Consider the following 18,167-nt stretch of genomic DNA (forward strand, 5'->3'; position numbering starts at 1 on the left):
TCGAGCCCCCCCTCAACTGAGAGCTGGGTGTGCTGCTCCCTTAGCTATCCATTTTATTGCTAGCCTATCCAGCATTATAAAATATATTGAGTTCATGACTTCTCAGATATATTATCTTGGGATGGACCATTTCCATCTATAGGCTGCTCTTTCAGAGTGCCACGAGAGCCCCTTAGAACACTATCTTTAAAATAAGTCATGGTAAGTAACTATTAAAATGGTCTAGGGGTAAAAGGAGTAACATTCAAAACTTTTGTGGTAAAACTGATGGAGGCAGCAAGAGACAATGCAGAGACACTAATTGCCAACAAATGTTATTTATTGTACAACGTGAAAATCCAAATAACTACCAAAAAGAATATAAATCATTAAAGAGACAACCAATATATACACAAATATTTACAACTCAGAAAACAAACAGAAAGAATACAAATAAACCCAAGAGAAAAAGGACGCTAGTGACGCCAAAAGAAAGAAAGAAACAAAACAAAAGCACTTCTAACTTATTTTAAACCTCTAACCTAACTAAAGAAAAGAAAACAAATCTTCAGCGCCAGGCGCCATAAACTTCCCTATTCTCAACTAATAAAAACCAAACATACAGGGGGTGGCATTCACCTCTTACCTAGGGTGTCTAAACAGATCGAGTTACCTAAATGTTGCACAATGGAAGTCGCACGACATCTTTCCTATCCACCTTCCTCTTGGGTAAGGAGTAAACGTCTTAGAGCCTAAGCTCAGCAAAGCTCAAAGAGCAACGCCATCCAAGTCACAAAGTGACAAATAAACAAACAAAATAGCAAATCAAAAAGAGGTAAGGTAAAAAGAAAAATGTCAAAAACTAATTGAAATCTGGCATAAACAAAGAAACAAATCAAATTAAGAAACGAGCAACATAACAGCAAAAATCCCAGGAAGCAAAAAGGCCTCCGGTTCACTTCCTTGCACGTCCTTTTATCTGATGGTGGAAACTTAACTGGCACTGGATAGGTCGGTGTCACATTGATTAATGAAGACGGACAGCTTCAAGAGCCAATCAGCAGACTAGGGAGGCGCCTAAGAGATTGACAGCCAAGGAGGAAAAGAGCGAGAGAGAGAGCAGGCACTCACAGGAATATTTATGGATGTAACAGTGCACATGTAGTCTTTGTACACTTTCTAAAATCCACATTGTAGTAAGTTCAAAATATCCTGTATGGCAAGGGCTACTCCAGCTATGATCCTCTAGATACCTACTTTAACAGGGTGATGCTACTAGGGATCTGTAGAGACAGTTCCTTCAGTAAACTCATGTAGAGTAAGCAGTGTGACAGGCCAAGACTTAGTATGATGCTAGGCTCTTGGTCATATCCCCTTAAAGGAATCTATTCCTGATTCCAAGCCATGAGCTCTACCCCGGGCTCAGGAGTCTTGCCCTAACAGGTACGTTTTCTGTATCTTGGCAAATCTGAAGTCTGCATTTGATTTTTCAAGGAAAAACCTTTTTCACATTTAAAGACTTTAATGCATGAGAGAGGCAAGTGCACAGCCATCTTTAGAATAGTCAATTTTAACTTATGTTTTTGCAGTAGATCTACATCACTGTTGAAGAGTAATCAGCTGGTGAAGTCGATTTACTTTTTGTAGAGTTTAATAAAGTTAGCATGTACATTGTAATGTTCAAAGTGGACGTCATAACAAATGTCAGTAGACCGGGAAGATTTTAAGATGAGGGGTTCATTCATAAATTCGTACGACCTTATCTTCATGTTGTGGAAATACAAACAACGAGCACAGTGCTGAGCAGGGGCAGAGTTACATAAAGTTTATACCAGGGGCGTCCAGTCCTGCTCCTCGAGGGCCGTGACCTGCAGAGTTTAGCTCCAACTTGCCCCACCAAACCTGTTTTCTCTACCAAGAGTATTGTCTAAAAATAAGACAGCTGCCTCATGAACCTGTCTGGGTCGCATTCTCGTTGTTAAGTGATCAACAGATCTGACAGGTGTAGTGTTTGATGTCATTGTGAACTTGTTGAATGTGTCCACTCATCACTGAAATGACACTCACACAACGTGAGCACAAGAAGGAAGTGCAGAGGGGGAAATGATCAATGTTTTGGAGTTAAATGATAAATAAGTATCATGTAAATAAGTAAGCTGTGAATAAGTGCCATTTTCTATTGTATAACACTTTATATTTATATATTGTACCTTCTAAAATAGACTGCTGTCAATTTCCATCTTACAGAGCTGTCATTCAGTGGAATTTAATGCAACAGTGTGTGGTTTTGTCTTTGAAAATTTCATAAAGACATGGTAAAAGTAATCCATATGAATTAAGCAGTTTAATTGGGCTTCTGAAAAAAAATATGGTCAACCTTGCTTTGTGTGACAAGAGAGAACAAATGTCAGTCATTTCTGCGCATCAAGAAAGAATGTTTGAGCTTTCGTTTACCATATTTAATGAGTTCTATTGGTGTTGTTTAATGTTTAGATGTGAGTAAATGATAATTTTTTTTTTTCATAAACAAATTTTGGGTGAACTAATCCTTTAACAGACAACATAAAGTGACTGCAAAATATCTGAACACTGAAATCTCAAAAAAAAAAAAAAAAAATACAGTGGGTACAGAAAAGAATCAACCTATTCAAAAACTCACATTTTGATATAAAGTCAGACACAGTTTTTTTTTTTTTTTTGGCTCTTTTCACTCAGTGTTACTTAAAACATCAAGTGAAAGATATAACGTCAAAAAATAATTATAATAATAATAAATAAATAAACTGAATCACTGAGCTGGAAAAAGGATCACCTTGTGGCAGTATTTTGTTGAACCACCTTTTGTGTACAGAATATTCTATACCCACTGTATTATATTTTACGTATAATGTAAACCAGGAAAACACAGAAGTGATTATTGATGCTAGACTTTTTATCAGAACTAACTTCACTTTTTCTGAACTGGTGTCACACTAAAAACTACTGTGACACCAGTCCAGAAAAAGTGAAGTTAGTTCTAATAAAAAGTCTAGCATCAAATAAAAACTGTTCTTGGTTTTTTAAGAGACAGTTGGTTTTTATAATCCAGTGATTTGCACTGTATTGTTAAGGTTATGGCAAGTATTTTTTACTTCCATAAACATAACTCTGTATGTGCTTTATTTAATAATAATAAAAAAGTTAAAATTGCATGATTTTTATATATCTATATTAGATATAGATATATTTTTTACCAGTATGTGTTCTTCTCCTTCACCTGTTCCTCATGAGCACTCAGAGATCATCACAATGATAGCAATCTAAAAGGCCTTTCTTCTGTATCATCTGCCAGAGTTTCGTTTCTGCTCATTCACAGAATACTTTACATTTAACAGGCTGGACGACTTGATGACGTCTTTTAAATGCCAAGCAGTTATAGATCACATTTCTATGATGGGATAGAAGCAGGATGAAAGTCATATACAAGCAGCGTTTGGAGCTGAGAACATTCTCTGTTTGTTATATGAAGCCTGGGAAAATAAAGGATGTTTGCAGAGTTTAGGGCCTTACTGTTTGATCAGGATATAAAACGCCTAAACTTCCTGTGAGACTTATCAAATATGAAATTACTTTCATTGGTGTTTAGTTTTGCTTTTGATACAGTCATAATATATATATATATATATATATATAATTTTATAATAATAAATAATTTTTTTTTCTCCATAAAACCATTTAATTTGCATCTCACCACACTGAACACTTATGTTACCTAACAAAATACTAGAGCTGTAGTCAAGTCCGGCTTTGTCGAGTCCAAGTCAAGTCCAAGTCCAGGACTAGTCGAGACCGAGTCAAGACCGAGTCCAAAGAGGTTCGAGTCCAAGTCAAATCCAAGTCCAAAAGTTTCGAGTCCAAGTCCAAGACCGAGTCCAAATGAGTGAAAAAAGGGTCCTATTCAAGACCACATACTTAACTACTGATAATGTTTGTGATGCGAGAGAAAGCATATCTCCTATTCTAAGAAAATCATTTTACATTATTATTTGTAATGATCAAAAAGCATGTGCAAAGTAACAACTCTGTAGGACAGGGGTCTCCAAACTACATCCTGGATGGCCAATGTCCTGAAAAGTTTAGCTCCAACTGGCCTTAAAACACCTGGAAGATTAGTGTGTCTAGTAAGAGCTTGATTAGGTTCAAGTGTGTATAATTAGGGTTAAAGCTAACAGGGGCGTTAAACAAGATCCCGAGCCCTATGCATAGGCAGTCCTGATGGGCCCCCATGCCCCCCACCCATGAAAATATCCAGGTAAAATAAAATATATTTCAGATTCATACTTTTCAAGGGCCCTCTCTTCCTTTGGGGCCTTGCTAATGAGTACTGGTTTTACCCCCAGTCCGACCCTGGGAGCTAAACTTGGATAAACAAACAAAGTTTGGAACTGTAAGGTCAAATAATTTTTATGTACTTTATTTTTTGTTGACATTATATCTGTGGTCAAAAATGTATATGACAGATGCCTTGGCACAGTGCACAGACACACGCAAAGCTCGGGATATGACAAATGCACGCAGCAAGGCTAGAATGGATACGTTTGGCTCTACTGGACATGCGCACATAAATACAGCGAAATTTTTGTCATACTGTACTAGGGCTTGCATAGACTAGTCGAGCTCTGTCGGAAACAATCGACTACTCCAGCATGTATTAACCATAATGCATACAAAGTGTTTGCAAGTACGACGCGAATTTTAGAATTACAATATTGCGTGGAGCTATTACTATATGACCTTATCTATGTTGCATGTAAAAATAAAATAGGCCTATGTAATGTAATAATTAGGGTTGTGCCTGAAGCCGAATACCTTATTCGGAATGGCACGGATAATGGCTTAAAAAACGAATAACGCACAAGTAATAATTCTGCCTGAATACTCGGCTGAAGCTGACACAGTCTGGTGTTTGCTAGATAACAGGTGAGCCAGGGCATCAGCGCCAGAAGTGAATGAATGTAAACTTTATGAGTGAAAAGAGCGCAAATCAAACACCGCATTGTTGTCGCCTCTCTGTGCATCTCTCAGAAATCAGAGCGTTGCAAGAGTAATTTTACCTATAATAATACATCATAGCTACACGTTATATTATTTGTATATATTTAAAAGGCAAATATTGAAAGCTTAGGCTACCATGATACGAATGAATGGAATAAGCACAGCGCGCTCACCAATCAAACAGATGCGCTGCACGTCTCAGTCTCTCAAAAACCAAATCAGTTCTCTCTCAAGAGTAGGCTAATAATCAGCTTCGATACGGATCCATTGTCTACTTGTCCTACATGTTTGCATCTTTACCTTTTGCTGGTTTGCGCGGCACACACGCATCTGTTTAGTGAAGTTCATTAACATTAAGACTCGCTCAAAGTGTTCTGCGTAATGAGAATGTGTGCATTGAATGGATTCAGTCGTGTTCAAATGATCACTATGACACGTTTGTCATGACATCTCTCTGCTTGCATGATAAATATTATTTTAGAAATTAATAATTAATTCAGTTTAACACGACATACTTGTTCAGTGATAACTACGAAAAAATATATAAAAAGTCATAACAGTCTTATCAAGTAACTGTAGGCTACGATGTTGTATCCGAATGCAGATAGGAAAAATTTTGTGATTGTTACAGATACAAATACTGGCTGTTACATGAAAATGTAAATATGTAATGTCATATATAAAGTTTTTAAAATTTACATATTTAATTGTTGCATAAGGCTATACATTAATACGCGTTTATTGATTTAAAAAAAAAGGCTATCTAGGTGTAGACGTAAATAAAACAATCTAACAGGTAGAAAATTAAATTAGAAACATCTAAACATTTCAGGTCGCAGTAAGTGCACCACTGGTCATGCACATCCTTTCCCGGAACAATACTGAAAGCTAAGGCAAGATGGAGAAACAGATGATCATAGTTGTACAAGGATAGTCATTTTTTAAATGAATCTATTAGCAGAGCTACTGCAAGTGATTTTAAGTGTTGGAATTCCATTTATTCTTTGCTGAAACTTCTGCGTCATCATGAAGAGCGGGTCATGGTTGCCCAGCAACAGCAGACGCCACTGGAGCGCGAGCGCAGATTACAGAGTGCTTTGGAAATAAGGAGAGCGGCGCACCTAGCGTTTTCCACACAGTTTCAGTCGCGACATCATGCAAATGTGGTTTTGTTTTGAAGGAGACATTTTTTATTTTATTTTTTTTGCTGGACTCGGTCGAGACCAACTAGAAGACTTGGCGAGTCCAATGGCCAAGTCCGAGACAAGTCCGAGTGCAAATTCAACGAGTCCGAGACAAGTCCGAGACGACAGAAAAATGTCTCGAGTCCGGACTCGAGTTCATGTTATTGCTCTGTTCAGTTGATGTCTATGTGTTGATCTGTAAATTGCCTTCCTGTACTACATGCGTCCTTCATAAAATTATGCTCTGCGGTACTCTGTTGTAATATTTGTTTTGCTTATACAAATTATACTGGAGAACTTCCAGTTTAGACTGCTTGAAACCGCCCAGAGCACTGCACCAACGTCACAAAAAAAGATATCTGATTTCCAGCATACGTGAACAAATATTTTCTTTCTTCAGTTTCACTTCCTTTTGAAGAAGCTGGGTTCTCAAGATATGTAAAACTAAACAGTGCATATTCAATTATTCAACTAGCTTTGAGAACCCTGTGTTTACCAAAATCCGAACACATGCTCCCACGCAACCGCACGCTCCTCCTACAACCAATGAGCGAAGCGGGGATTGTGACGTAGGCGAGGTGGGCGTGCACGTGTGCTTCGCTTTTAATTATTCATAAAGCTGACCAATTGAGCAGCGTATGTAAATATGGCAGGTTTAAATGTATCTGTAGGCTTATCTCAGACTCAGTGAATGAACGCTGGACTGGAGCGAGTAGCACGACTGAGGAACTGAAGTCCGTTCACTTATATGGATTCTCTTGCGCTGTTAAAATAGCTTTTAAAATCCACGATTTGATCCCGAGTTGACATTGTATATATAGTCGGGGCACCCAGCTGCCATCCAGCGAGCGGACGGGTTCGTCATGTCCTCCGCGGGGGAGTCGGAGCAGAGCCGGCGCTGTTGTGTTCTGTCCTGGGAGCAGGTGCAGCGTCTGGACTCCATCCTGGGAGAATGTGTCCCGATCCACGGCCGAGGAAACTTCCCGACACTCTCCGTTCAGCCACGGCTTATCGTGCAGGTACAGTAGCCTTCTAACCCGCACATAAAACACGATCAAACCTCGGCTGAACTCAGCTCTCAGTTCTAGTTAAAAATGGAATGCATTTAGAAATGTGTCCAGAACACCAATTTCGAATTTTAAGATAATTTAGAACATTTCTTAAGGATTCTAATGAATTGTTTCTGGCACAAAACGAAACAAAATATGAATTAAGGAAATACAGATTCCAATTTCTTTTCTTCACAAATGCTCACAAAAACGTAATTGTTTTCTTTTATTACGGCATAGTAAGCGTGTTCTTACGCACTACGGGAAGCAACATGATCAAATACACTGTAGCCTATATGAAAAGTAGAACAATTATTCATAATAATCAGGGAAACTTTACATCTTAATTGATTTAAGATTTGAAAAAAAGTTCTGTTTCCTAATTTAAATTATTAGCCTATGTTAACTAAACAAATATGATTCTGATGATGTTTCTGTACAGCCCCAGAATTTCGTCCAACAAGTAAGAGTTTATATACTGTAGCCTGTTTATGGTTGCCAAAATGCCAAGCGACGTAAAAACCGAACGTGGTATGAGTTTACTGGCTAAATTCAATGACTTCAACCTCACCATGAAGAGCAGGAAGTATAGGATTTATGACATCATAAGGATCGTATTTTATGAGACACAATTTGTAAATCCATGCTATTTCTCTAGTGTCATGAACACATCACTGACATTCAGGAAATGATTGGATTAATCTTGCATTATCATCAGGAGGGGAATGAAAGTATTCAGCATGTAGTATGTATTTAATAATGTTTATGCACTGACATCCTTAATGCACAGTTTAATTAGATATAGCTATACTGTTAAAAATATTAATATATTAAGCATCTCAAGCATTTTTATAAACATCTCATCTTCATCTAACATTTCAGTATAATCTGTCAGTTTCACAGTTAGGTGCCAAGAAGATTTTGTTCTTGATTATTTTACTGTAATTGATACATTCAGCTTTTGCAGTCGGTCATGACTTTGGCAGCCTTGCTGGAAAAGGTTTATGTGGCAGCTTTTCTTCCATGCTGAATTCCAGCAGATATCTTCAGGTGTTTGTGCAGTCACTTCATTTCAGTCACTTTAACAACCAGAGAGACTCTTCATATTATTTACGATATTAATCCATACACAAAATGCACTTGCCCTTCAACAGATTCATTTTTTTATTATTTGTAAAAAAATAAACTAGGATGAAGATGCAGTTTTGTGTATTTGCTTGGTAAAGATAATTTTAATAGCAGAGACAAATGTTACAAACTCATAGGCCTACTTCTGTATACTTCAAAATTTTAAGGTTTTTTTTTTTTACTTCTTTCTTTTATTAGGCTTTGTTTTAATTACAAACTCACTGTTGCAAGGAAGCCAGTTCACACAAATAACTGTGAAACGAGATATATAGCATTTTTTTACCCAGCCGTATTAAATGGGTTATTCAAAATTAGGCCACTCTTTGATGACATCACTGAGGTTTCAAATAAAAGTGCACATTACTCTACCATCTGGTAGTTTCTAATGCGAGCGCCACAGAATAGAACAGACGTTTTAGGTCTTTGGTATCTCATTAATATTATTTTTTATTAATTATGATAAAGCTATTCACTTTTATTCTAAATAAGACCCTTAACAAGATGCTCTCAGTAAGGCCAGTAGTCAACTTGTCACTAGTCCCACAACAAATATGATAAATGTCTGTGTATTTTTATCTTGGCAGATGCATTTCACATCAATGCACTACAAAGAACAGTCATTACACGCTACACTTCATGGTTACAACCTTTCATGAAGCATAAAATCTGGTTTACTTCACAGTTTAGGTTGGTCAAAACTGCCCACTGGTACAGGAAGAGACTGTCTGACTGACACATGAAGCAGCCAAATGCAGTTTCCTGTTATTCCTCCTGAATATCCTGTTTAGAAAACACCTTCATTACTTCCCTTCCAATTACATCCACAGAATTGCTATCCATCCAAACTTAATAAGTGCAGATTATTTCCTACACAGAAGACAGTCAATATATAATTCTGCTCATGACAATGTAGTATGCTTGCTGCTACAGTAAGTGCTTCAAAAACTCTTATCTATTATCTTTGTTACTCTTATTTCAAATGTCTTTGAAAAAAAAAAAACCTTTGATTAGTTCATTCTAACAAGTGCTAACAGTACTAACAAAGAATACTTTACACTGAAGAAAAAAAGGTCCACCTATTTCATCTTAAAAACTGAAGTTCACTTGCTGCCTTACATTATTAAAGAGCCAGTAAGATGAAAACTCTAAGATTCCTATCACTGTTTATAAGTCCTGTACATTAGGTTTAAATCCATCCCAGGTTAAAAAAAAACATTGTCATTTTGTAAAAATATCATTTTAAAATTACCTCAATTCTCAGAGATCCCCAAACGGTTCGCGTGAAGCTGTTCAAAAGATTCAGTTTCCTTAAACCCCACCTTTCGGTAGCATACTGTGTTCTGATTGGTCAACTAACATAGTCAGTTTTGATTGGTTGTTCCGCACACAACTTCACGGTAAACAATGCGTTAGCATCTTTTTGGGGTGAATTATGTCTTATTCCTCTCATCGCGAAGCAAACAGTAAAATAAAAAACCTGAAAAGTCTCGCTACTTTTTCTTCTGTGTGGGTGTATTCAAGCTGTGTTCAGCGCGGGGGCATGGTCACATTAGATATAATGAAGGGAGACATGAAAAACAGACATCGCGTTGTTTTCATATGGATTACTTTATAACAAGATTATCTGTTAGCAGCACTTGTTTAGTTTAAAAGTAGACATGTCAAGCTTTCTATAAATATCTCTCTCATGTCTCTTCGTTGAGTATTCACGGAGTTACACTTCATTTTAATGACGTGTTTGTACATGACGATCAGCGCAGACAGGCTGCAGACAGCACACATACTGATAAGACGCTCGGGAGAAAACAAACACATAACTTCATAATCATACTTCGCGTTGTGATTCGGAGATGCTCGTTGTTCTAAATAAAGTTGGTAATGAACCCTCTTTTATGGCCAAACCCTTTGAAAATCCCGCTGTACTCACCGAGATTAGAAAAGCAGTCATCAGTGAAATGTTGTGAACACAACAAAAGGGATTTGTTGTACTGCTCTGGTATTGTGGTGAAACTGAATTTTAGCCATTGGTTCTTCTGATCTTCATTCTTTGGCAGTGAAAATAAAACAAACTTGCCTTTACAATTAAAAACACACCGTCTCCTCGACATGATGCTCTCACACCAACCAGAGCATCTGTGGGCGGGGTGGGGGTGGGGGGTTAGGTCAGAGCTTCGTTTCTCCCAAGACAGTAGGCGGAGATTATTATGCAAAGTGTTCCTAGTGACGTACATAGAGATGGGCAAAAGATTTGAAATCTATAACGACTCGTTTCAGCGATTCAGAGTCGACTCCTTACTTTAGAAGCCAATAACTTTATAAATCGTGTACTTTTTGCTTGAATTACTTTGCACATTGTTTACACTGATGGACAGCTACATCATACACTGTAATACAGGTAATTTTTGATTTCCCATCTGTGTGGCTCTTTAAGTTTAATCAACTTGGTTGTACAAATCATTTCAATTGCATTAAACCAACATATAACTTATGCAAAGTTGAAATAAATTGCTCAATTGGTTTTGATGAGTTAATGTAAAAAAATGTATATGGATTAATCACAACTTTTTTTGTTTGAATAATCAACACATTAAGCATATAGCATTTATCTTGTTTAACATGTTCAGAGAGAGAGAGAGAGAGAGAGAGAGAGAGAGAGAGACTGTTTTTGCAGTAGTTTCCATTTTTATATTTTTAGGTCAAACCGTTCTTGTCTGTGACTCATATAATGCAGGTCTATGGTCTCCACCTCAAAGAGCATGCACAGAGGAGTCCAAATTAAACAATTCCCCATCGTAAGTACACATTGATGACCTAAGACACGAAACGAGCGGTTTGTGTAAGAAAACGAACAGTATTTATATCATTTTTACCTCTTATACACAATCACGTCCAACTGATTTGAGGGCACGTGTGCTTCCTGATGTGACGTGTGCGTGCTCTGCGCAAGCGCGGAAAGAGCCGTAAATGATCTCTCGCGCGTGTATGTTACTGATTGTTTACTGTTTACCACACGATACACCAACAATCTGCACTGTCTGAAATATAATGCAGTAATTGTAATGAATTAATTGGTTTATAATGCACCCTCTAATCGTTGCGATTATAATAAACACAACAAATTACTCACTCTATTGACAGCGTGCCATTGGGTCCCTCTGGCATTGGACGTCGCCTCCAAGTTATACATGGCAAACAAAACACAACGTGCAAAACGCTGCGACTCAACAGAAGAGAAAACTCAGTTCTTGATCTGTGTATACTGGTTCAAATAAATATGGTTGTGAAAAAAATTCACAACACAACAGGAAGCATGCGCGCCCTCAGATCACTTGGACGTGGTTGTGGTAAGAGGTAAAAACAATATAAATACTGTTCGTTTTCTTAAACAGACCGTTAGTTTCGTGTCTTAGGTCATCAATGTGTACTTACGAAATTTAGTTTGAAAGTGAACTATCCCTTTAATAAGGTAGTTGTTAAGTTTAGGTATGGGCTGGATTAAGGGATCTAATATATGTTCATGCAGAATAAAGCATAAACATAGAACAAGTAAAACAGTATCAACCTAAACACAAATAACCTTCTATATACTATATATACCTATACATAAAATAGAGACTACAAACTGTACAAATGCTTCACATAAATACTTTTCATGTGCAAATGGAAAGTCAAGCAGCTGGCTGGTGAGCAGTGCAAGATGATTTGTAATGCATGAGCATGTAAATATATGCATGTTATTGAGTCTTATGTGGAATTATGTACACACAGCAGTGTGTGTGACAAGTGTCTAGTGCACTTAGAGGAGAGTGTGTTACTACAGGTAATATGCATGCTAATAAGCAACTAATTAATAGTGATAACTGGCCCCTAAACTAAAGTTTTACCATTTTGTTTACAGCTACCAGGAATCAAACTCTCAAATTTGTTGGTTATCAGCTCACTAGAAGTTTGTTTGTTGCATGGGATCGGTATTTGGTGTTGTTGTAAAGCACTCACCATTCTTAAAACCAAGTCCAGGATGAACTTTTTGACATAAATCACCACAAGTTCATTTATTTTCTCAGTGGTATCATTACTGTAGTGTTGCTTGGCATACACTGGCCTGTTTAGCAGACGATGTTGGCTTGTTTGTGGCACATAAGGTTAACAGTGCATTAATCCTGTTGGAAACAGTAGACTTGTGGGCCTGAGCTGACATGGCATCCGTTTGGTAAAGAGGAGCCTGGCAAGTTTTCTATTTGGCCAGAGTGTAAACTAACTCTTCAGGATTGTTATGATTATAATTATTATTATTAAATCAGAAAGAATACACAGACTCTACATCTAAGCCATTCCCATTGTTCCTGACTTAGAACAGGTGCTTTTCTGAGTATGTGAATGGCTTTATATATTATGGACCACTTTTTTGGAGCTCACATTCCCTAGTCTTCACATTTGAAAAAGCATTTTGGACATGCTGTGATTTTCTTTTGTCGTCCACAGAAAAAAAAAAATGTCTTGGTTTGGAATAACGCAAGGGTGAGCAAATGATGACATACTTTTGGGTTTTTGTTTGGAAATTCAGATGAAACAATCTTTAAACAAGGTACAGTATTTACTAATGGAGCACAGAACTGGTGTAATGGAAGTTATGTATGAGTAAGTGCTTAAAGCTTTATCTGAGCTTTATATAACACCTAGGATTATCCGCATGGCCATCCAATAGCTAGAATTGCAAAGATTCCATTAAGTGAATTTTTGGGAAAGATTTAAAGGGTAAAATCGTCTTAGTCTAGTCTAGTACAGTGGATTCACTGACTCATGTCTTGAGCCTGGGCCAGTGTCAGAGACTCTGTGGTTCATTCATCCCTTTGCATTTGGCACTGACAGTGAGACCGACTGCCCAGAGTGGCTGTAGGTGTCCAGTGATGCTGTCCTGTTAGCCTGCTCTCCAGCCTGGACCTGTAAAATGAGGTGTGGAAAGTTGCCTTAAAATCATCCCAGAAATAAAACAGAGAACCTATTTTAAGACAGGTTGGAAAACAAAACAGGCTTTGTCAGTGGCAGTCAGACCAGTGTATTTGTGGCTATTCTGCAAGTCTTCAACACAGGGTCAAAGGAAGCAGCCGTGTCTTATTTATTTATTTTTATCAAAAAGAAAAAAATGATGTCTGATCAACTCAGTAGAGGTATGCTATATAATCATAATAAGCATATACAACATTTTTTTGTTGTTGTGATTGACTTGATAGGAGCAATCAATGTGCACTGTATTTTAAATAGTTATTTTTAAAGAGCATTTTCTCTATATTTTACATTAATTTAAGTCTTTCTTTGTATGTGTGCTGCTCGTGAACACGACCTATGTACAAGCACTCTCTTATGTGCTGCATGCTGCTGAAAATGATTCTTTGTAATCATAAAATTAAAATCAATGTCCCTATTTGAGTTTCAGATTTATTTGACTTGAACAAACCTCTAACCTAAGTGTGAACAGTAGTCATTTATGAAGTTTTGTTAGCCATCTGTAACTAGATACCGCACATCAGTAACCAAACACTTTCATAACACTAACACTAACATAACTACACATGGTTCTCTATGCTGGAAAAAAAAAGTTTTTCTGGCAGCTCTGTTGTATGGTCATTCAAAGGTATTCGAAAGTTTCATTTCATGTCCTTTTATGTACCTTTGCTATATCCCAGAAAAACAACATTTTTTTTCTGGAGCACTGTGGTGTTTTTCATCTTGAGTGCTTATCCAGTGTAGTTAGATTTTTTTCTCCTGGTTATTTTAGAAATGTTGTCAGATGCGTTCAGACAGATATCTGGTGATGAAATAAAAGTTTGGCATTTAGTTCCCGAGATATATAATAGCACACACCTTAATAATAATAATAATAATAATAATAATAATAATAATACATTTCTATTTAGTATAACGCCTTTAAAAAAGTAAGAGTTTCTCAAAGCGCTTAACAACACAAGCAAACACAACAATCCAGAGTAATACTCAAAAATACTGAATAATAATCAGTTAAAAACATGACCAAAATAAAACGTTTTAATACGAAATTTAAAAACCCCAACTAATTTGCTTCCCTGATGTCAGCCGGGAGAGAATTCCACAATTTGGGGGCATAGGATGAAAATGCCTGATCACCCCCAGAACGCAGCCGTGTTTTAGGAACGACTGAAGGACCACTCTGAGAAGATCTCAAATTGCGACTAGGTGAATAGGGAATTAAAAGCTCAAGCAAGTACTGAGGAGCCAGACCATGCAGTGCCTTGAATGTTAACATGAGAAATTTAAAATCAATGTGAAATCTAACCGGGAGCCAGTGCAAGAATTCCTAAACGGGAGTTAAATGATCAACAAACCTGGCCCCTGAAAGAATTCTGGCTGCTGAATTTAGTACATTTCGAAGTTTGGTTAATACATGAGACTCAAATAAGAAGGGCATTTCAATAATCTAGACAAGAAAAGAGAAACTAACTAACCTAACCTAACCTTTCAGCAATAGCCATGCAATATTTCTCAGATGAAAGTATGAGGTCTTAACAGTGTTTAGCACGAAAGGCTCGAATGAAAACCTTAACACCTTATTCACTGCATAGCAATACTGGGTTTGTTAAATGTGTGTCACTCTCAATTTAATACAACACTCCTTTTATTTTATTACTATTTTTGTTTAATCCCTGAGAATGTACGTTGTTTTAAAAGTTGTCCATTAGCTGATGTCAGTCGGCTTTGGAATCTACTTGGTTGGCCTCCTACTCTCTGTTTATGGAAGCATATGGAGCAATATTTAATTTGGAATGTAATATGCAAAATGACAATGCAATATGTAAAAAAGGCAATGCATTTCTGTATTTACATTTACATTTTCCAATACATTTGTGCAGCGTTTGGTGAAAATTCAAATGAAAATTAAATTGCATAATTTTCAACACATTTTCATATTGCATTGTCATTTTGCAAATTACATTCCAAATTGAATATTGCTACCCATATGCTTCCATATCTTAGTGCTAGAACGATGTAAAGGTAGAGTAACTGAAGGTCAGAAAAGTAAGAACGCTGCCAAGAGCTTTTAAACAAAGACCAGCAGTGACTTTCATTTGCCAGAACTAATCCGTTTCACCAAGGAAAACTAAATCCTTTCTGTAGTGAAGAGTTTCATCTTGGTTCTCACCTGTTTCCAAACGAGTAGAGGTGTTTGTTCGTTTGTTCCTAGTTCCTTACTTAATAATTTAAGGTACATTTAGAACAGATAAAAAAGTGATTAATTCCGATTTAACTCATGACAATCCTGCAATTAATCGCAATTAAATATTTTAATCTGTTTGCAGTCTTTATTTTGACTAAATTGATTATGCTTTTTCAGCAATCTCCAAGACAAAGACTATGAATGGTCTGAATGATTCAGATAGTATAAATATCCTTTCCCTTCTGGGTAAATGAAGCTTGGTTTTGTGTCAGTGTCATACAAACCTCTGCACACATGCAATAGCACAGAGAAGTCTGAGCACTCCTGGAAATATGGTCATGGACCCAGACAACACTGTCGTAAGCATTCCACCCCCCTTTATAAAGTTATAGGTGTCAAATTTGTAAAAAAAAAAACAAAACAAAAAAAACATTTGCAAACAAATCACCTTTAATAGCATCTTTTTCTGTCTCCACCTGTAGGTGGTGCGTGCTCGTCTGGAGGAGCGAGGTGTAGTGGTGCGCGATGTGAAGCTGAACGGTTCAGCTGCCAGTTATGTGCTCCACCAGGACACTGGCCTGGGCTACAAAGACCTGGACCTGATCTTTGGCCTGAGTCTGACCGATGACAGGACCTTCCGTCTGGTGAAGGACGTGGTCCTGGACAGCCTCCTGGAGTTCCTGCCCACCGGCGTGAGCCGGGACCGCATCACCGCCCTGACCCTGAAGGAAGTGTACGTGCAGAAGCTGGTGAAGGTTTGCAATGACACGGACCGCTGGAGCCTCATCTCACTTTCCAACAACACTGGCAAAAACGTGGAGCTGAAGTTTGTTGACTCCCTGCGACGGCAGTTTGAGTTCAGCGTGGACTCTTTTCAGATCGGCTTGGACTCGCTGCTGCTTTTCGACCGTTGCTCCGCGACGCCCATGTCTGAAAGTTTCCATCCCACTGTGCTCGGAGAGAGCATGTATGGAGACTTTGAAGAAGCGCTGGGACACCTACATGCAAAAATCATCGCTACGCACAGTCCAGAGGAGATCCGTGGAGGGGGCCTCTTGAAATACTGCCACCTGCTGGTAAGAGGTTTCCGTCCAGCGTCCGAGGCAAAGATGAAGACGCTCCAGCGCTACATGTGCTCACGCTTCTTCATCGACTTCCCAGACATCCACGAGCAGCAGAGGAAGCTGGAGGCGTACCTGCAGAACCACTTTAACGGCATGGCGCACAAGCGGTATGATTGCCTCGTGACTCTCCATCGTGTTGTAGATGAAAGCACCGTGTGTCTCATGGGCCACGAGCGGAGGCAGACGCTCATGCTCATCTCCTCTCTGGCGCTACGTGTGCTGGCCGAACAGAACGCCATTCCTGCACTGTCTAATGTTACGTGTTACTACCAACCAGCGCCCTACATCAGAGACGTCAACTTCAGCAACTATTATGTAGCACATGTGCATTCGCCCATTTCCACCTGTATCAACTCATATCAGACATGGCTGCCTTGTAGCTGAGCTATAAAAGGGCAAAAACACTGCAGTTGTTTAGTTAAAACCCAGACTTTCCAGGGGAAATCTCATTAAAACATGTCTACGTCATAATGCACTTCAGAAAAAAGAAAGTATATTTTGCATAAAGAAATTTTCATTTAAAAATTGTGATTTTCGTTCTATCTTCTTATTGTGTATTCTTAAAATTTAAGTATTTGTTTATTTAAATTGGCAAAAATTCAGGACAATACAACAAATACTATATATTTTAGAGAATTGAATAATACTACTACTAATAATAATGGTCTTACAATCATGCTTAATCTTCTTTGTACAAAATATAATTTTTCTTTTATTTATTTTTTCCTTTTGAGCTGAAATATGACCCAGACATGTTTTTTTTGAAATGCGTCATTTGATTCACCATTTAATTTGACCATTTTGTTCTTTTGTGCCAAATTGGATAGAGACCAGATGTGAAATATTGTGTCTTGGATGCCACTAATGGACCCAGTTATATTGGACTCTACTATACTGGAATACTCGAAATGAAAACTCTTTGTGAGGATTTTGTCCAGCGGAGATGAAATGATAAAAATGAACACTGGGTGGAAGGTGGGAAAATGTCTAAAGCACTTCTCTGCTCTATGTATGTGTAACTCATTCATGGTTTATAAGTGAAATGTTTTTAAGTTATGAAAAAAAAAAAAAATAAATTCAGAAAAACAGTAAATCTGGGAGACTGTGTTCAGTTTTGACTGTGGTTTGCTACTTTCCTTATTAGAAAAACTGAGTACCAAAGACTTTAGATGTAGCAGTTTAAGTGGAATGTTACTTTTGTGACTTCAAGTGCCTGAAACTACAAACTGACATGTATGTTAATTAAAAGTGTTTATTGTTTTGTTCTCCAAGCTACTGTATACTACAGTGTTTTTATTTCCAGGATCAGGCCATTTCCTTTCCAAATCATAAAAAAAGAAAAGAAGGAAAAACAAATATAGTCAAATTTGCCTCTAGTCCTTTTTGCTTATATTCAGAAATGCAATATCACAATACATATATCTAGATTTAGAAATACATATATCACAATAAAAAGAGTATAAGGAAATAATCATATTTA

General features: G+C 37.6%; 1 protein-coding gene across 1 annotated transcript; it reads left to right on the forward strand.

Moving 5' to 3' along the window:
* Positions 1 to 6,890: 6,890 nt before the first annotated feature.
* LOC113068317 (terminal nucleotidyltransferase 5A-like) lies at positions 6,891 to 17,958 on the forward strand. Its single transcript, XM_026241024.1, has 2 exons — positions 6,891 to 7,216; positions 16,046 to 17,958. Exons 1-2 carry the CDS (start codon positions 7,061 to 7,063, stop codon positions 17,069 to 17,071), a joined length of 1,182 nt encoding a protein of 393 aa, XP_026096809.1. The 5' UTR covers positions 6,891 to 7,060; the 3' UTR covers positions 17,072 to 17,958.
* The last annotated feature ends 209 nt before the right edge of the window (positions 17,959 to 18,167 follow it).

The sequence above is a fragment of the Carassius auratus genome, linkage group LG44F (assembly GCF_003368295.1).
Source record: "Carassius auratus strain Wakin linkage group LG44F, ASM336829v1, whole genome shotgun sequence".
Lineage (NCBI taxonomy): Eukaryota > Metazoa > Chordata > Actinopteri > Cypriniformes > Cyprinidae > Carassius > Carassius auratus.

Excerpts from the sequence above, each read along its gene's own strand:
- LOC113068317 (XM_026241024.1), top strand. The coding sequence starts at position 7,061 with ATGTCCTCCGCGGGGGAGTCGGAGCAGAGCCGGCGCTGTTGTGTTCTG. Across the intron at positions 7,217-16,045 it reads AGCCACGGCTTATCGTGCAG|GTGGTGCGTGCTCGTCTGGA; the intron begins GTACAGTAGCCT and ends CTCCACCTGTAG.